Raw genomic sequence first — 21,401 nt, forward strand, 5'->3', positions numbered from 1 at the left:
ATGGTACCAAAGCACCTCAAAGGCGCTTAAAACAAAATTACAAACATCACAAAACAAACTGGTCAGACTACTGCTTGACCTGAACCCCAGAACCCACCTCACCCCTGCCCACTTTGCCAACCTAGGATGGCTTAGAGTAGACGACAGAGTACAGCAACTTGCAATGGGCCTGGTCTACAAGATACACTATACGACCGGGGTGCCCATGTACATGTCAAAATACTTCCCAAAGGTCAGTGAATACCACAACCACTACACCAGAGGAAGTGTGGTAATATTGCCTTGGAATTTCATAATTAATATGTGTGAATAAATTGGAGAACCATAAATATAAAGCCAGATGTACCTTTCAATAGCAGAGTGGACTCAGTGGTTAAACAGTCTCAACTGTCAGTTGAGACAGCTGCATCAGATAACAGCTGCAACAGTTATTTCAACCCCCACTCAAGCAATGACTAAATTAGAGAACAAACGACACCTTCTCGAACTGACTATATGTAAATGCTGATCAGAGAAAGCTGGGTTGACCACAGGGCAGACCAGTTTAGACTTGTTGAAGCATGGACACTAACTCACAAACAAAGTAATCGATTAATCAACTGTTTAGTATCAAAAGGTCTCATATGATGTCTGGTATCAGTCTTAGAAAGCACTGACTGTACTTGGATGATATTAGACATCTATAGCCATACCAAAGGGTTAAAGCGATCATGTCACACCCCCCCTCGTGAGACAAGCCAGGTCCCTTCATCTCAGCAAAAGATCACACGGACGTGGGCCACCGATGGGCCCCTTCTGTCCCATCACGTCCCCACAACCCCAGGGGGGGGGGCTGCCAGCGCCCACAAGGACACCCCCCACAAGCAGACGCTGGATTGGACCAGCCATATGTATTATTGGCTAGAAATTATAGGATATAAGGCCCTACATAGGGTTATTCTGGGGCTCTCGGACCCAACCAGGGGTCTGGGGGCTCCCCCACCGCTTCGAAACCACCCAGAAACAACTGTGAGCTGATTGCATTTTACGTGAGTAAAATCATGGGAAACACCAAATGGTTGTTTATAGATTAGAGTAATGTTGTACAGATCCCTGATCTGTAAACCAGATTTACTCATGTATAATGTGTACAGTAAACCATGTATGTTCAAATTATGTTAACCAAGTGACTGTTTGATGTGCAGTATTTAGGTTTGGGATGCAAACCTGATTGTGATATTTCTGTACAACAGACAGCTGTTAAGGTTATCTGATCATCTTTTGTATGTAGAAGTCAACCTTCTATTCACCTTGGACTCCTGGCTCTGATCAAATAAATCAGCTGAGTTGAACTACAATTCTGGTTTGTCTGGCGTACACGTTTTATTCTTCATCTGCATTAAGCCAGATGAGGAGACCAACCATTCTATCAAGTATGAATCTTTCCTCCTCCGTCCAGATAATCAATCTCATTGTATTGTACTACAATAACCACAAATTATTGTAGGAAGTCTGTGGGATTTTACTACAGAAATGGTGCCGTGATGCCCTACCCTTCGTGTCTCCCCCTGGAAAGGTGCGGTAGGGTCTTGTTATATGTATCATATCTGGATCTTGCTGTGTGTTGGGGACACGGGGCGAAGAGCTGGGGTGTTGCTGCGTTTGAAGTGATTAACGATGGGCTTGTTGTCTGAATGGATGAGGGAGAGGAGAAGGATGGAGGTTGGTTGTGTACGCCACTGTTTGGGGCCCGCGGTGAATATGGCGTCTGCATGCAGGGTTGGGGGTTGCGGTGGGAACAACTGGAGCGGTAAATGCAATATTATTAACAATAGAATAACAACAACAACAATATCTTAGCTTGTGTGTCCGGAGGTATGACGATCGCGCTTGTTGTGCAGTGAACATGCAAACGTAGGCTTTTTGTGTTTGTGTGTTCATTCAGACACAGGAGGCCGGTCTCGGCCCAGCGGGCCACGGGGGTTAGTTAACTCGTATGGAATGTACGTTATGAACTATACGGGGGAGTTGCACCAAGAAGGGTGGTGGCGCACAGACTATCTGGTCATGTTGTGGAAGATAGCGTCGCATGACGGCAGGTAAAAGGCTTTTCTTGCTAGGAAGCACGGTTATTCTGTTGTATACGACAGGGGCGCGTTCTGAGTATATAATTGCCCTAAAATTATTCTCAGGAAGAGGGCGCAGGTAAGACGAGGAGATTTGACTGTTCTGAAATGGAAGGGGAGCTGGGTCCAAGGTGCATTGTGTCCCTGCTTGTAGTCACAGATAGCGGGACGGGGACCGTGAGTGACGGGTCAGTATGGGCATAATTGCGTCGGGCTAAGGGTTCTGTTACTATTTCAGAACATACGAGTCAAGTATGGTGAAAGGTTGTTAGACCCTGGCATGATCAGCGCAGGGGTCTGTGCGATTGCAGGATTAAAACGTAGTAGTTAATGGAAATGTAGGGTGCCGGCGTGTTCAGGGTGCGTAGTACGTTCTCTTGAGCGAAACCGGCCTGTTGATTAATTACGTTCGCTGTGATACAAAAACGATTCGGTCGAACTGGCTGATAAGTACTTAATGGTTTTGTTATGATATTTTAATGACCAACGGACATATTATGTTTGAGGCGAGTCCCTGCTGTTGGTTGGGGCTAGCTGGCTAGCTCTGTGGAAAAGTCCGCTGTGAAGCTGGGGACGTTACGATGGCGTTATGAGAGAATTGATTAAACACTGTGGCGGCGATTACAAGTAAGAGGCGGTTGAGACGCAGGGTGGCAAAATTGTGGCCGTTTTGAGGGTTATTATTAATGCGGTAACGTGGTAAATGATATTGAGGATTCGCTGCTTGGTGACGTCATGGTGTTGTGGAGAGTATGTAACGTTCGCGGTGCTATGGAGTGAGGCGGAGAAGGTAGGAGAAAGGGTTCGTGTTGAACTATGTGTGCGGCGTTGGTTGGTGTGAATGTTTTAAAAATTATTTTCTGTTAGAGTGGTTGGCTATTTTAGGCTTGTGTGAATTGTTTATGCTTTGGATGGTACTGAGCGAATTGCGTGGATGAACGGATCTTGAAAGGCACGGTTCCCGTGAGGGCCTTGAACGTCGCATTAGAGCTGGCTAAAGCTAGTTAGCTTGCATGCCGTTGTTTTGTGGCGTTTGGGGGGCGGCATATGTTACGTTTCGAGTTTTGAGAAAGATGTTGGGGAAGGGGTAAAGAAACGTGATAAATGTCGTGGCAGATTATGAGTATTGGGGCATGTTATTATGTTGTCGTGGCAGACCTTGGTTGTCATAGCAACGTTAACAGCCGCTTCGGTTGCCACTGCGCATGCGCGGTACAACGTGGATGGGGTCTCGTGCATTCGGAATAGTTCGCTCAGGGGATAGAAACGGGTAAGAGGGTATTCTGCATTATGTAATATGGCGGTGTTTGTATATTGTGCATTGTATTTTTGTGTAAGCAGGGGAAGCGGTAACATGTATAGGGATTGATTAGAGATATGTACAGCTCAATACACACAATTGTTGAGGGGATGCAGACCAGAGGAAGACTTTTGTCTTGTTTACATCAGGGTCCCCCAGTTTCAATTCATCAGATAGTCAGTCAGTACTGCTGCAACTACATACCAGATTTGCAAATTCAGTCACCCGTGTTAAAATACATCATAACTTTTATTGCATACATGATATAAACGGTAGTTTGAGAGTAGTTATAGGCTGAATTTGGAAAATGGCTCTACACTAGAGTTACACAATGCTTGCAGTAAAATCAATTTATCACATGTGTATGAAGAAAGGAGCATTTAGGACTAACCACTACAGAAATTATGCTGAGATGGAGGATGCCTACATGTATGATAATTAGAGTTGATGGACATTTCCAGTTTTTTAAATTTGTGTAACATGTACAATTGTATGCTTGGAATAATGATGCTTTGTTTTATGTAGCTTGTATTAAGATGCTTGTATGGAATGCATTGATGTTGAAATGTCAGAGGTTGATACTTGTTATAGCTTTAATAACACTGGAGATTTAAATAGGATAATGTTTATATTATTTACTAAATGTTTTTGTAGTGGAATTTGATACAAGCCCGGTTGTGAAGCAGGATAATTTACTGATGCTTGTTTTAGATTGTTAAATCTTTAATACACTGTTGATATGGTTAGGACATGTGTTTATGCTTGTTTTAGATTGTTAAATCTTTAATACACTGTGGATATGGTTAGGACATGTGTTTATGCTTGTTTTAGATTGTTAAAATCTTTGATATAGTGTTAAAGTGTTGACACAAGCCTTCGACTAGTAGGATAATTTATTGATGGAGGCTTGCTGAAGATGACAAATTTTGACATGAGTGTTTTATTAATCCTTAATAATTTGATTAATTCAAAAACCTGGGGGCGCTTGCCTCTGGGAAGATGAGAAGTGTGATTAACCGTTTAATGATTTACAGATGGAGGGTTGTATTACCCAGGGGGGTAGGAATCCTTTTGAGGCGGGCCAATAGGCCCAAGGGGGGTCAGGATGTACAGCTGTTGTTTACAATGGCTGTTTGTTCTTTTATGACAGGATGACGTGAGATTAGATGCAACAGGAGAGAGAGGGTCACAGGTATTTTTATGACAGGGGAAATGTTGAGACAGGAAGAGCGCTAATACAGAACACACATGGGTGAGTGAGTGAGACAATCAGGGAGGTAGTCGTTCAATGGGATTATGACTTTTGGAGGGCTAGCTTTTTGGTTAGGGGGAAGAGCGGTGGACTCTCAGGGTACTAGGACTGCTTTGAGGTTCTGTCGTTGAGGGAGAGTTCCTAGACTCTCTCTGGCAGTAGGTAGGAGTGTAGAAATTAAGTGTGAATTGTATTAGCCAGGGATGAGTGTAGCCGGATGAGAGAGTAGAAGAGATGAGCGCAGGGGAACTAACCCATTGTCGGTCTGTGGTTGATTAACGAGTGTATGAGAGAGATATATGTTTATAATATGAATGAGGCGTGGATGATGTTGAATTGTGAGAATGTGTTGTGGCACTGTGAGAGTGGAGTTTGGTTGAGCTGGTACAGATGGTATTTTTTATTTAAATTTAATTTTTGTATGTATGTGTGAGATTGAGATGTCCTTTAGTGAATGATTGAGCGGGGGATGGGGGCAAAGAGGGCTTTGTCTACCCATTCACACACAGGCACACACACACACACCCATTCACATTCACACACACACACACACACACACACACCCATTCACATTCACACACACACACACACACACACACACAGACACGCACACACACACACACACACGTACACACACAGACACACACACACACACACAGACACACACAGACACACATTCACACAATTTGGTCACACATGCATGCACACACGCAACTTAGCTTTCACTTAAGGTGAGACTAGTCTTAAAAATAACAAAATGTGTTTAGGTAAGGAGTGTATCGAACCACTTGGGTTATACCATTATCATTTGTTTCATATCATTTGTTTTACTGCATTTGATTTGATTTCTGTTGAATGTTTTGTAGGGATGAGGTATTGAATTTAAATTTTTGGATTTCTTTTCTATTTTTATCTATGATTGTGTGGCCTGAATGGGTGTGAATGGAGCCTGTAGAGGGTGACTGTGCTGGCTTGAAAGGTTTTAAATTTCTTTTCTTTTCTTTTTTAATAACCATTGAGGTGGTCTACATGTGACATCTGTTGGAATGTTTTTTTTGATTATTTGCGTTTTGTTTGTTGTTTCTCTATGATCTGGGGAGAGGACGGTTGGAGCGTGAGATACATTGGATCAGATCAATGGCAGTTAAGTGGTCCCATTACGTTTTGCATAATGATTAACCATTTGGCGTCTCTTGAGAAATATTTGACATATTGTATAAGGAAAATTTGTTCTGTGTTTTTATTCCCTTGCAGTTCAGGCGGAGAGGGAGGATGGACCATCACGAGTGGGGGGATCATGGGGAAAATGTGTAGGAATACATTTCATTAGATTATGACACGATGGTGTGACCCGTTCAGTCAGTTCCTGTGGGAGATTGTTGGATTATGAAGAGAGGTCGCTTGGGACTCTACCCCTCCTTCAATATAAGCCCCGAATACAAAGGCCGGAGGTTGAGACATACCTCCAGACTGACGGAGTCGTTCGTCTGTAGATCCATGGAAATACAGTCATGGGACAGAATATGACGAGGTCCAGGCCTAAAAACAGTGGCTTCAGCTGAGGCTGGCCGACATGGGGTGGAGGGGGGGGGGGGCGAAAACGGTCGGAGACTGTGCAACCAAAGCGTTGAACAAGGGCCTCTGTGTGATTGATTGGTGTGTTGGACGGGAAGTGACTGAACGGTAACAACTGATATAGATTATGACACAACGCAAGAGTACTAAACTAAACACATACACATAGGTAGAGTAAAAAGTAAGGTGTAGGTTATGGCCGACGTGGTGGAAATTTTTTTTTCCCTTGCGTGGGGCTCCGCCCTCCCTGTCCGTCTGTGCGCAGAGGTGGTAAGGTTTATGTCCATAGGGATGTTCATAAAAGGGGGGAGAGGTGAGAAGACCAACTGGGTTGATTATGCAAAATGTGATTGGGCTGACTTGGAAAAAGAATTAACAGGAGAGGAGAAGCAAAATGTATGAAAGAATGAAGAATAATCTCTGTGTCTCCACAGATCATGTCAACGGATACCATAATTTTAAAAAATTGTGTTTTACTTTAATGTGTAATGTTTAGATTACATTGTTTTAATTGTTTTCAACAAATAAGCCTCTGGCTGTGAGCCCAGAGGAACAAAGCCTGATGATAGTAGGTGGTAAACACTGTTTCATTAAAGGCAGAATAGTTTAATTGGGGATCTGGATGAAGGGGTCACCAGGATTCCCCGGGAGGGGGCCATAGTCAGGGGAATGTGGGGGAGAAAAGAAGAAGACAAGAAGAAACTAATTGATGATATGTACCAAAGAATAATGAAAAAGAAAAAATATGAGAAAAAATAAAAATTGAGAAATTTGAAGAAAAAATGATTTTTATTATTATATTGTATGGTTAGTATGTATAGAAAATCAAGTCAATATACAGTATGTGACAATGAGAATTGTCAAAGTGGGGAAATGTGGTAATATTGCCTTGGAATTTCATAATTAATATGTGTGAATAAATTGGAGAACCATAAATATAAAGCCAGATGTACCTTTCAATAGCAGAGTGGACTCAGTGGTTAAACAGTCTCAACTGTCAGTTGAGACAGCTGCATCAGATAACAGCTGCAACAGTTATTTCAACCCCCACTCAAGCAATGACTAAATTAGAGAACAAACGACACCTTCTCGAACTGACTATATGTAAATGCTGATCAGAGAAAGCTGGGTTGACCACAGGGCAGACCAGTTTAGACTTGTTGAAGCATGGACACTAACTCACAAACAAAGTAATCGATTAATCAACTGTTTAGTATCAAAAGGTCTCATATGATGTCTGGTATCAGTCTTAGAAAGCACTGACTGTACTTGGATGATATTAGACATCTATAGCCATACCAAAGGGTTAAAGCGATCATGTCACACCCCCCCTCGTGAGACAAGCCAGGTCCCTTCATCTCAGCAAAAGATCACACGGACGTGGGCCACCGATGGGCCCCTTCTGTCCCATCACGTCCCCACAACCCCAGGGGGGGGGGCTGCCAGCGCCCACAAGGACACCCCCCACAAGCAGACGCTGGATTGGACCAGCCATATGTATTATTGGCTAGAAATTATAGGATATAAGGCCCTACATAGGGTTATTCTGGGGCTCTCGGACCCAACCAGGGGTCTGGGGGCTCCCCCACCGCTTCGAAACCACCCAGAAACAACTGTGAGCTGATTGCATTTTACGTGAGTAAAATCATGGGAAACACCAAATGGTTGTTTATAGATTAGAGTAATGTTGTACAGATCCCTGATCTGTAAACCAGATTTACTCATGTATAATGTGTACAGTAAACCATGTATGTTCAAATTATGTTAACCAAGTGACTGTTTGATGTGCAGTATTTAGGTTTGGGATGCAAACCTGATTGTGATATTTCTGTACAACAGACAGCTGTTAAGGTTATCTGATCATCTTTTGTATGTAGAAGTCAACCTTCTATTCACCTTGGACTCCTGGCTCTGATCAAATAAATCAGCTGAGTTGAACTACAATTCTGGTTTGTCTGGCGTACACGTTTTATTCTTCATCTGCATTAAGCCAGATGAGGAGACCAACCATTCTATCAAGTATGAATCTTTCCTCCTCCGTCCAGATAATCAATCTCATTGTATTGTACTACAATAACCACAAATTATTGTAGGAAGTCTGTGGGATTTTACTACAGAAGCTCAACAAATCATGTGAAACCCAGATTCGGCTCAAACAAGGGACTAAACACGTTTCGCAATTATGCCACAACAATGTGGAACGCCCTACCCAAAGCTGTAAAGGAATGTGAATCCCTGCCCACATTCAAAACCGCTCTTAAAGAGCACCTACGGGAGGCTGCAATTCGAAACTGGCCACCGTAAATGCCCAAAACCCCCACCACCTCCTAATAGACAGTCTCCTCCCCACCGCATGTATATATTCCCTCCCCGCCGTATGTATATTTCCCTCCCACCCACCCACCCCCTCCTAATGTACAGTCCCCTCCCCATCATATGTATATACTCTGTCAGGATCTAGGGGTAACAGTACTGTATATTTGAATACCGCCTATGTCACAAATGTATCAGTACTAAATACCTATATGTCCCTATGCCATAAATGTCATGTATGTTGTGTATGTCATAAATGTCTATATGAATTGAAAATGGGGGACCCTGATGGAAACAAGACAAACGTCTTTCTCAGGTCTGCATCCCCTTAACAATTGTATGTATTGAGCCGTACTGTATTGTACCCATTCTGCAATCTGTTAAATAAAGTTTTCATTCATTCATTCAGCCAGCTGTCAGAAACTGTACATTGTATTGGTTTTTAATGACAAACCAATTACATAAGCCTATCCAACATATGTGTAAAGGCATTGATTGAAAAGTTTATTAACAGATTGCAGAATGGGTACAGTACAGTACAGCTCAATACAGAGTACACTCATGACATAGAAACTGTACATTGGAGGAGGTTGGGTAGGTGGGGTGGGGTTGGGTGGGGCTGTACATTGGAATACTGACAAAGCCATGCTTGGTCTTTATTGTACAACTGGGTTAGGACATTTGTAGGGGCCAGTTTTGAATTGCAGTCTCCTGTAGGTGTTCTTTGAGAGTGTTTTTGAAGGTGGGTAGTGATTCACATTCCTTTACAGCTTTGGGTAGGGCGTTCCACATTGTTGTGGCATAATTGCGAAACGTGTTTAGTCCCTTGTTTGAGCCGAATCTGGGTTTTACATGATTTGTGGAGCTCCCACTGGTGTTGTGATCGTGGTATTCACTGACCTTTGGGAAGTATTTTGACATGTACATGGGTACCTTGGTCGTGTAGTGTATCTTGTAGACCAGGCCCATTGCAAGTTGCTGTACTCTGTCGTCTACTCTAAGCCATCCTAGGTTGGCAAAGTGTGCAGGGGTGAGGTGGGTTCTAGGAGTCAGGTCAAGCAGTAGTCTGACTAGTTTGTTTTGAGATGTTTGTAATTTGGTTTTTAGTGCCTTTGAGGTGCTTTGGTACCATGAGGTGCAAGCATAGTCGTAGTACCCTTGAATGAGTGCTCCTGCCAGAGTCTTCAGGGTATTCTTGTTTACCAGGGAGGATATCCGGTACAAGAATAGAGTTCGTTGATTGACTTTTTTTATTACATTGGATGCCAAAGATTAGCCTCTAGGATGGAACCCAGGTAGGTAATTTCATCTTTCCTTGTGACAATATTGTCACCCACTGTAACTGAGAAGCCGTCGGTTTTGCTGAGTTTGTTATTTGAACCGAAGAGAATGGACTGTCTATTCCAGTTAACGGTATATTTTTTTAATGATTCGTTATGGCGTAATCAATACTTCCATGCGTATAAATTGCGTTCGCGACCTCCATGTTTTGGGGCTATTCATCAGAAAACTCGGATCCGGGATTCGGCTCCCATCCGTCGGGCAAGAACTGTGGGTTTTCAGCCTCTGGCTAGAGGAGCTTGTCGCGGCTCATGCGCGCGCTCGGCCAATCAGAGAGGGGTCTGCAGAAATGGGCTCAACCAATCAGAGAGGGGTCTGAATAAATGCGGCTACGAAATGTAGAGACGCTGCTCGACTACGTGATTTCGAAACCTAGCCGCATTTCTGGGAAGACGCTCTCTGATTGGCCGACGTTTCTACACTGGTTAAGCTTAGGCACTCTTTCGAAGTTGGTTAAGGTTAGAGTTTGTCTTAGAGCATGGCGATAGAACGCCAGGTAGTTTGCAGGCTGTTTGACGTGGAAATGGGCAAAGACACAGCTCGTCACGCGATTGGGCAAACGCGTCAGTGGCCAATCAGAGAGCGTCTGCCAGAAATGCGGCTAGGTTTCGAAATCACGCTGCTTTGATTGATTGATTGAAAAGTTTATTAACAGATTGCAGAATGGGTACAGTACAGTACAGCTCAATACATACAATTGTTAAGGGGATGCAGACCAGAGAAAGACTTTCGTCTTGTTTACATCAGGGTCCCCCATTTTCAATTCATCATAACATATATGACATATCAGATTTGCAAATACAGTACTGTTTGTGATACAAAAGTGTCGAGAAAAGGAGTGTATATACATTTGGCGTAGAAACTGTACATTGGAGGAGGTTGGTTGGGTGGGGTGGGGTTGGGTGAGGGCTGTACATTGGAGGTGGGGGGGGGGGTTGGGTAGGGGACACACACATTTTACACTGTACATTGGAATATTGACAAAGCCTTACTTGGTCATTTACTGTACAACTAGGTTAGGACATTTGTAGGGGCCAGTTTCGAATTGCAGTCTCACGTAGGTGTTTTTTTGAGTGTTTTTGAAAGTGGGTAGTGATTCACATTCCTTTACAGCTTTAGGTAGGGCGTTCCACATTGATGTGGCATAATTGCGAAACGTGTTTAGTCCCTTGTTTGAGCCGAATCTGGGTTTTACATGATTTGTGGAGCTCCCTCTGGTGTTGTGATCGTGGTATTCACTGACCTTTGGGAAGTATTTTGACATGTACATGGGTACCTTGGTCGCGTAGTGTATCTTGTAGACCAGGCCCATTGCAAGTTGCTGTACTCTGTCGTCTACTCTAAGCCATCCTAGGTTGTCAAAGTGGGCAGGGGTGAGGTGGGTTCTAGGAGTCAGGTCAAGTAGTAGTCTGACTAGCTTGTTTTGAGATGTTTGTAATTTGTTTTTTAGTGCCTTTGAGGTGCTTTGGTACCATGAGGTGCAATCATAGTCATAGTACCCTTGAATGAGTGCTCCTGCTAGAGTCTTCAGGGTATTCTTGTTTACCAGAGGAGATCCGGTACAAGAATCGCGTTCGTTGGTTGACTTTTTTTATTACATTGGATGCCATTTTGTCACAGGAAAGATTAGCCTCTAGGATGGAACCCAGGTAGGTAATTTCATCTTTCCTTGTGATAATATTGTCACCCACTGTAACCGAGAAGCCGTCGGTCTTGCTGAGTTTGTTATTTGAACCGAAGAGAATGGACTCTGTTTTGCCCATGTGTAATGATAGTTTGTTGTCGGCGAGCCATATGCAGATTTTGCCTAGTTCCGAGCTGAGGGCTTTTTCAACCTGTAACTTGTTCTTGTCAGAGACCAGCAGGGCTGAGTCGTCCGCTCTACCTTCTCTCCGTGTGTGTATTGAAAACTTTATTTAACAGATTGCAGAATGGGTACAATACAGTACGTCTCAATACAATACACACAATTGTTAAGGGGATGCAGACCAGAGAAAGACGTTTGTCTAGTTTACATCAGGGTCCTCCATTTTCAATTCATAGTGTCATATGTAATGTCATATCACTGTACAAAATGCTAATTTGACAGTAAAGAGGGGAATATTACATTTTATTGTAATATACAGTCATGGACTTCTTATACTGTATAAAGGAGCTTGGAACAATTTGCTAATAAAAAATAAACGTGTTTCAGAATGTGTCCGATCAATAAGAAATACATAACTTTGAAGGGAGATCCTAAACATCCTCCCCCCTCCCCCCCAAGACAAATCCACATTACTCGACAAGGAGACTGCTGCATGCATGAATTATTGTCTGGGTGAGAATGGTTTTAAAATTGATTAACAAAGATGTTACAAAATTAAAGATTAATTTCCCTCAGCTATTTACACTAAGTTCAGCATGATAGTTCCATAAAAACATACTGCCAAATTACCCCCATGGGTGTTGAAGACACTGTACCACCACAATAGTCAGGAATTGAGAAAAAGAAAATGCAACTTCAGCCTCACGCTGCTCCAACATTCTTCCAGCATCGTGATATTGTACTATTCTTACATCCACTCGGACCATGAACAAACAAAAAAAAGTGTCGAGAAAGACGGCGAACACTACAGAAAGGAGGAACTTGTGGTGCAGTGGGAAAGGCGCTCGCCACGAATGACGGAGACGCTGGGTTCGCCTGTTCGAGCCCAGCGCTCCACATTGCTTTCAGTTTAGCTGGTCGTCCGTACTAATACACATTGGCAGTATTAGGGGGTGGGAAACTGATGGGTGGGGATCAGGCGTTGTGGACAGCGACTCCTACAGGTCGGTTGGTGCGCCTGCGCAGTAGAATCAGGGAGCGGCGCCCCTCCAAAGCACAGACCCCTGACGCTGAAAGATAGCGCCGCACAGGTGAAAAGATGCGACTGCTGTTACCTCGAGTACCGGAGGGGACTCGTGCAATGTATGACTTAGTCCACATTGCAGCCGGCTTGTGGGAGGCAAGAAACAGCGTTCGAGACAGGGGAGGGTTGAATTGGATGGGAGAAAAAGTGGATACAAAAAAAAAAAAGGAGGAACTGGGGGATGGAATGGAGATATTAAGTAAGAGATGTAAAGATTATGCATTACAATTGATGATTAATCAACAATAATGGAAAACCAAACTATTCTTGCTCTTTACCATTTTTTGTTTTTCTTCCCTTCCACCCTCATCTCCAAAACGGTTGGCGTGAACAAATAATACTAGAGACAGAATGAGTTTTGCTTCTTTTTTTGATTTTTCTTTTAATCATTGAAACATATTCCCATCCATATCCCTAACTTTGTGATTTTTATATACTGATCAGACGGAGGCAGAATATCTCTTGTAAGATATGAATTGCGGCATACATTTTCCCAGACACAAATGATAAAAATGCTGCATTGAATGTTCAATGATCGATTCTGATTCGTGTTCTCTAGTGTCCAGAGGCATTACGGTTTGCTAGTTCTTAATGTTAGTTTAGTTTTTTGGGGGGTTGGGGTATGCATCAAAAACATGTTTATCAAATTAATCTGTTCTCTGTAGCAATAGCAACTATAATTGTATAGTTTTATAGGCAACAGGATATCCGTTTGAGTAACAGTGCCTCATCCCCTCTAGGAGTAAGTTGAACCTGTTGTGAAAAAACTGCCCAATAAAGTTTCAAGAACTTTCATGTTTCATTACACTGGCAGCTGGTGACTGAAAAACAAACCAGACATGGGAAGTGTTCTGTGTCTGATAAAACTCAAAACAGAAGGACCATGTTAAAAAGATCCAGAGTTTTTGTTGTTGAAAGATATGCTAAAACCCCAATAATTCAGTCTTACACTCAAGAGGCCATCAAAACATAATGCGTTGAACTTGGTTCCATCTGAACATCAAACCAATATCACCTTGAATTGCCCAGCCGCTTGAACTTAAACAAAATAGTGAACTGAAGTCCTACTAGACTGAGATGAGGACAGAAAGACCCCAGCAAATATAAGACCAAGAGAACCAGAAATAAACGGTTAAAGAATTTGGACTTGAATGAAATTACAAACAGAAATTTGGCAGGGAAACACTGAGGTCCTTGTTATTTAAACAAAAATCAGTTACCAAGCGCTTGCAATGTATTTTTTTTTATTTTTTATTTTTTTTTAAGAGATTTCTTTCAAACGTGCTTTGTTGTTTAGCATTGTACAGCAAAAACTAAATTATAAACAGAGGGCCACAGTGCAGCAAAGCAACAGAGATCAAAGAACCCTTCGTGTCCGGCACCAGACATCACTCTAGTTAAACTCCCGTAGAGCTCAACGGCAACCTTTCCTTCTAGTCAAGCTTTGACTTGTCATTCCTGACCGATAAGGTACGAGGACTGAGGCCAGAGGGGTTGCATCAAAAAACCCTGAAATAAACAACATTCTTACAAATATAACAAAATAAAAAATAAAGAGAAAGACATTTCTTTTTTTAGGGGAAAAAAACAGATGAAAGGAACACCTGGGCCTCTCTTTTAGTCTACTTTCACCTGACGTCAACATTGGTGTGTGTGTGCGCGCACGCGCATGCATGTGTGATGATGACATTATCAGGAATAGCGCAAGGAAAGTTCGTCCGCCAGTCTATCCTGCTTCAGAAAGGGTGCATGGAGCAGAGGAAACCTGTAGCCTCCCTGCCTCCTCCTCCTCTTCTTCTGGATTAGGTTTTGATCACTCCCCCATCTCCCTCGCTCACAAAGCGCTTTCGCCCTCTAGTGGATAAAACAGAGAAAGAGAAGTTGATACAGTATTGATATTAACATGACATACAATCCATTAAAAGATATATAAAAAAAACTGAATTATTCTGTATTCTATACAAAGTGAAATGATGAATTAATTAAAGCTATCCCTGGGCCACTTGATTTCATGATATAGTGGATAGTCGCAGTAGACTGCATCAAACGCAGCGTACTATGGTTTCTAGTGTTCGCTGCCATGCCATACACATAGGTCTTAAAAAAATCTGGTTTAGACATGTCGACAAAAGAAAAAAATTCTTTGGCAACAAAGCTCAGCAACCACGGGACCAAAATGATATTTACAATTTTAGACCAAGCAGTTACGCTGCATGTCCACCGGAGACCTGACTTTTCAATTCATTGTTCATTTTTTTTTTATCCACTTTTTCTCCCATTTTTCTATATTTTCTCCCATCCCAATTTCGTATCATCCAATTCAACCCTCCCCTGTCACGAACGCTGTTTCTTGCCTCCCACAAGCCGGCTGCAATGTGGACTAAGTCATACATAGCACAAGTCCCCTCCGGTACTTGAGGTAACAGCAGTCGCATCTTTTCACCTGCGCAGCTCGATCTCTCAGTGGCGAGGAGTAACGCGTGGGAGGCTCAAGCTGCCCCCGACACTTGCTGATTCTACTGCGCAGGCGCACCAACCGACCTGTAGGAGTCGCTGTCCACAACGCCCGATCCCCACCCATCAGTTTCCCACCCCCTAATACGGCCAATGTGTATTAGTATGAACGACCAGCTAAACTGAAAGCAATGTGGAGCGCTGGGCTCGAACAGGCGAGCCCAGCGTCTCCGCATTCGTGGCGAGCGCCTTGCCCACTACGCCACGTAGCCGCCTAATTCATCGTTCATTTTAATGAAAAATGCCGTTTACTGTACCCGACGGTGCAGAGATCTGAAAAATTGTTTAGCCATCAACTCTTTCACTACCACACTACAGGAGGTTAACCCTTTCACTACCACTACAGACGGTTAACCCTTTCACTACCACACTACAGACTGTAGTGATAGGGTTAACCCTTCTGTATTGTTGCAGGTCAACCCTTCGGTAGTGTGGTAGTGAAAGAGTTAAGAGCAGTTGAAAATATTTCTACTTTTAACAATCTTCAATATTAGCCTAGCAACAACAGCAACCGCGACCAGTGCTTCCCACAGGCGTCCGTCCGTTTAGTGCTGCCAGCAGAGACATACAAAAGAAAAGGTGCCCAATAGACATAGAGCCTCATTACAGCCCACGCAGGGCTCTACAGTGCGACCATATTGCTCGCATATGCACCAAAAAATATGTGTGTGTGCGAACCTGAAAAATCAATTACTCGCACGGCGTGCAAGTGCAGATTCTCCGCTGAGAATCGTTAAAAAACTACAAGTCCCACATTGCACTCAAGCCAACGGTCCAATCACAGTAGAGTGACGTGACTGGTTTCATGGGAAATAAAGCAAATGACCAATCGGAAGCCCTCATTTGGCTTGTTTACTTCCTGCAAGTCGGCCATTGCGATCAGGGCTCTGATTGCGATATGCGAGCGTTTTCCGAGACACTAACTTATTATAGTCTTACCAATAGCAATAGATTTTAGAACACCTAGATTTAGCGATAGCAATAGTAATATAACGTTAATGCAACAAAACGAATGCCTTGCTTTGTTAATCATAACGTTGATGCAGTAGCGTATGTCGTTGTGTTGACTAACGGACATGATAATGGGCCACTTGATTTCATGATATAGTGGATAGTCGCAGTAGACTGCATCAAACGCAGCGTACTATGGTTTCTAGTGTTCGCTGCCATGCCATACACATAGGTCTTAAAAAAATCTGGTTTAGACATGTCGACAAAAGAAAAAAATTCTTTGGCAACAAAGCTCAGCAACCACGGGACCAAAATGATATTTACAATTTTAGACCAAGCAGTTACGCTGCATGTCCACCGGAGACCTGACTTTTCAATTCATTGTTCATTTTTTTTTTATCCACTTTTTCTCCCATTTTTCTATATTTTCTCCCATCCCAATTTCGTATCATCCAATTCAACCCTCCCCTGTCACGAACGCTGTTTCTTGCCTCCCACAAGCCGGCTGCAATGTGGACTAAGTCATACATAGCACAAGTCCCCTCCGGTACTTGAGGTAACAGCAGTCGCATCTTTTCACCTGCGCAGCTCGATCTCTCAGTGGCGAGGAGTAACGCGTGGGAGGCTCAAGCTGCCCCCGACACTTGCTGATTCTACTGCGCAGGCGCACCAACCGACCTGTAGGAGTCGCTGTCCACAACGCCCGATCCCCACCCATCAGTTTCCCACCCCCTAATACGGCCAATGTGTATTAGTATGAACGACCAGCTAAACTGAAAGCAATGTGGAGCGCTGGGCTCGAACAGGCGAGCCCAGCGTCTCCGCATTCGTGGCGAGCGCCTTGCCCACTACGCCACGTAGCCGCCTAATTCATCGTTCATTTTAATGAAAAATGCCGTTTACTGTACCCGACGGTGCAGAGATCTGAAAAATTGTTTAGCCATCAACTCTTTCACTACCACACTACAGGAGGTTAACCCTTTCACTACCACTACAGACGGTTAACCCTTTCACTACCACACTACAGACTGTAGTGATAGGGTTAACCCTTCTGTATTGTTGCAGGTCAACCCTTCGGTAGTGTGGTAGTGAAAGAGTTAAGAGCAGTTGAAAATATTTCTACTTTTAACAATCTTCAATATTAGCCTAGCAACAACAGCAACCGCGACCAGTGCTTCCCACAGGCGTCCGTCCGTTTAGTGCTGCCAGCAGAGACATACAAAAGAAAAGGTGCCCAATAGACATAGAGCCTCATTACAGCCCACGCAGGGCTCTACAGTGCGACCATATTGCTCGCATATGCACCAAAAAATATGTGTGTGTGCGAACCTGAAAAATCAATTACTCGCACGGCGTGCAAGTGCAGATTCTCCGCTGAGAATCGTTAAAAAACTACAAGTCCCACATTGCACTCAAGCCAACGGTCCAATCACAGTAGAGTGACGTGACTGGTTTCATGGGAAATAAAGCAAATGACCAATCGGAAGCCCTCATTTGGCTTGTTTACTTCCTGCAAGTCGGCCATTGCGATCAGGGCTCTGATTGCGATATGCGAGCGTTTTCCGAGACACTAACTTATTATAGTCTTACCAATAGCAATAGATTTTAGAACACCTAGATTTAGCGATAGCAATAGTAATATAACGTTAATGCAACAAAACGAATGCCTTGCTTTGTTAATCATAACGTTGATGCAGTAGCGTATGTCGTTGTGTTGACTAACGGACATGATAACAACATAACACTGTGTACACATTCAAATTGAGATAATCGATTCTAACATTTTCAAATCGATGCAGTTGAATTTCCCCTTAGGATCGATGCATTGTTACACCCCTACACCAAAGTAACTGGCCCACTGTGTATGTGTGTACAGCTAACTTGGCTAGCGTTATCAACCCAACAGCAGAGGTGGGCAATAGGGTCCAGCTGCAGCGCCGGACAGCCGGAGTGCAAGCAGTGTGACGTAATTGGCAGACGCGACTGTCAATCAATGGTCTACCTGACACGCAAACTCAAACAGTATTTCAATAGGCAACCCTGAAAGGATTATTTTTCTAGAAGAGCAACACAGCCAAAACATAGGCATTGTATGCATAAAAGGGGCAAAAGCTAAAGTTAAGTGACTGTTACTTTTGTAGCAGTAGTTTGATTTGATAGTTTATTTGATAGGGACAGCACATGTTAATGAACATCAAGTACAAAATACAAAATGTAAACATGCAGGGTTGTAGCAAGAGCTAATTTACACACATGCACGCACAGTACAAATATACATTTATTTAAAAAAAATATTACTGTTACTTGAAATATTTTCACTGTGCTCCTAAATATTTTTGGGTGCTCCTAAATTTCTTTGTGTGCTCCTAAATTTTTTCATTTAGGAGCACATGTGCTCCTTGGGAAAAAGGTTAGCGTAGAGCCCTGCCATGAGTCATTTACTTCCACAAATCGGTAACTAAACCTCTGTAATGAACGATAAAAATCGTGGTCCTAACCTGCAAGGACAGGCGTCTCTCAGCTGTTTGGTGATGACCGCCTCCTGGAAGCACAGGTCCACAAAAGACTCCATGATGGAGTGGGCATGGGGAGCATCAAGGTTGATCTCGGGGAGCTCATCGTACACGCGCTGGAAACCCTGCAACAGGAACCAACACACAAAAAAAGGGGCGGGGCATCATTATTGAAGATGTTGTGCACATCATTACACCTCCATTGCAGAGGAGTGTGCATGTATTAGATTAGATTCTAATGTATTGTCATTATACAGCACAAGTACAGTACATCAAAAATAAGTTGGGCATGACAGTTTATATGCAGGTATATTTAAGCATTACATCACACGCAGGAGTGTTATACTCATTAGATCACGCCTAGGCGTGGTTGTTAGGCCCGACCTAACATATGTGTAAACAACTAACATATTCCAGTTGATATCCATACTTCCATTGTGTCCGGGACATCCAGTGAAATCGCTTCGTGTGACAGTGTCCTTTTGAAGCAGAGGGAGGTGCTACAAATCATGCCATCTAACAACAAACTTCATATAAATCCCTCGATTTATTATTGTTTTGACAATGGGTCATGACAAACCTAACATATGTGTAAACAACTAACATATTCCAGTTGATATCCATACTTCCATTGTGTCCGGGACATCCAGTGGAATCGCTTCGTGTGACAGTGTCCTTTTGAAGCAGAGGGAGGTGCTACAAAGCATGCCATCTAACAACAAACTTCATATAAATCCCGCGATTTATTATTGTTTTGACAATGGGTCATGACAAACCAATTACATAATCCAACATATGTGTAAACAACTAACATATTCCAGTTGACTATCTTTTTTAAATGATTCGTTACGAATATATCCATACTTCCATTGTGTCCGGGACATCCAGTGAAATCGATTTGTGTGACGGCCATTTTTATTTATTTTTTAAGTCTGCGATTTTTCTTTTGTTTCACAATGGGTCATGACAAACCAATTACATAATCCAACATATGTGTAACAAACTAACATATTCCAGTTGACTATCTTTTTTGGAGGATTTTGTTCAAAATATATTCATACTTCCATTTGTCTATCTATGGTGGATTCATTCAGTCTCAATTTAAAAAAAAAAAAGTAATCCGGTTGTGGGAGGTATCTGGGGTCACGTGGAGTGCGTTATACCAAATAACGTCTAACTTGACTGTTTCAGCCAATCAGAATCAAGGAATTTGCATGCCATTGTATAAAAGTAAGTATATAGAGGGGTTATATGCAGCTATATTCAGACAAATAGATATACAGTATATATATATTGGGTAAATATAAAAATATAAATGTAAATATGCAGTATATATTACGTGCACACTGTTAAATCTGCAGAAAAACGTAATATAACATTTTATATATTGGTGAAGCAATGAAGCATATCATTGGTAGTGACCCACACTTGACAAAAAAAAAGAAAAAAAGGACTGACCCTGTTCATCTGATCCACAGTGATGAGGCCTATCTTCCAAAAGGCCTTGAGCAGCTTCACCATCATCTGGATGGCTTTGTCCCCTTTTGACTCCAGCACCATCACCACAGCCTGAAGAACCACAAGGATGAAAATTATACCAACGTTTGTCTAAAGATTAGTCGGCTCACTCTGCCGGCATCTTGAGAACAAGACCTGACCACCAGCTCTTTGAACGGGGAGTCATCCGTATCCAATAAGCTGCCGTATACATTAGGGATGGGTACCTTACTACCTTTCACAATTGAACCGATACCGGTGAATCGATACCGGTACCCAACGGTACCCTTTTTCTGTACTACCTCAGTTGTAATTCTTTTTATTTTTTATTATAGCCATGTTGCATATCTATGGATCGGGCCAAATCTACTCTTTCCAATGGTAGACTTCAATCTGGATTTAGTATCACAAGAACCGTGAATGAAATCTGTAAATAATAAAGTTAATTATGGACATTGCTCCACCATTTTTGATCGTTTTTTCAACTCTGATTGTTGCTAAACGTTCACAGAAGGTAGACACAATAACTGCACTCCAATATATGACAATAACGTTGTTTTGTGATAGATAATCCAGAGAAATAAAAAAACGAAATGGCGTAGCAGGGATTTATAGCGTTTTCTTTTTGTGCATTACAGAAAATTGGCACCGTTGGATCTCACGTGAATCGATACACGGTAGTACCGACGTGTTTCGGTCAGTACCCTTAAAAGTACCGAATTCGGTACCCATCCCTAGTATACATATCATCAACACAGAACGGTTCATTTAGTCAAACAATGGGCAATGTTGTGATAGAGAAATGCCTTTTATCCCCACTTAGACCAGCTTCTACGCATGGGCCATCAAGTGGTTTTGGAGTTCTTAGTCATCATGGCAAACACTCACTGTGCAATTCCCAGCCTTTTGGCAGAGGTTGTGATTCATTCAAAACATGTTTTAAAATTGCACATTTCACCTCAAAATCCAGTAAATTATCATTTTATTCAACCTAAAATTCACATCACATGTAATTATTTTCCGTGAATGTTTGTTTTGTAATACAGCATTTAGTATAGAATGGTTTTCCCCCATTCAAAACTACTGCAGTGATTCTGTCCCCTCGTCTCTGAATACACAGCAATATGAACTAAACAATTCAAATTTCAA

General features: G+C 42.6%; 1 protein-coding gene across 1 annotated transcript in view; it reads right to left on the reverse strand.

Annotated features, from left to right (window-relative positions):
* Positions 1 to 13,147: 13,147 nt before the first annotated feature.
* The window catches only part of pdcd4a (programmed cell death 4a), a 55,365-nt gene continuing 47,111 nt past the window's right edge, over positions 13,148 to 21,401 (reverse strand). The window contains exons 9-11 of the mRNA XM_084318575.1: positions 20,214 to 20,324; positions 18,741 to 18,880; positions 13,148 to 14,631 (exon numbers count right to left, since the gene is read on the reverse strand). Of these exons, the coding sequence (XP_084174701.1) occupies positions 14,580 to 14,631; positions 18,741 to 18,880; positions 20,214 to 20,324 (303 nt within the window). The 3' untranslated portion in view covers positions 13,148 to 14,579. The remainder of the gene's footprint in view (positions 14,632 to 18,740; positions 18,881 to 20,213; positions 20,325 to 21,401) is intronic.

This window comes from Notolepis coatsorum (assembly GCF_963971535.1).
Source record: "Notolepis coatsorum genome assembly, chromosome: 7".
NCBI lineage: Eukaryota > Metazoa > Chordata > Actinopteri > Aulopiformes > Paralepididae > Notolepis > Notolepis coatsorum.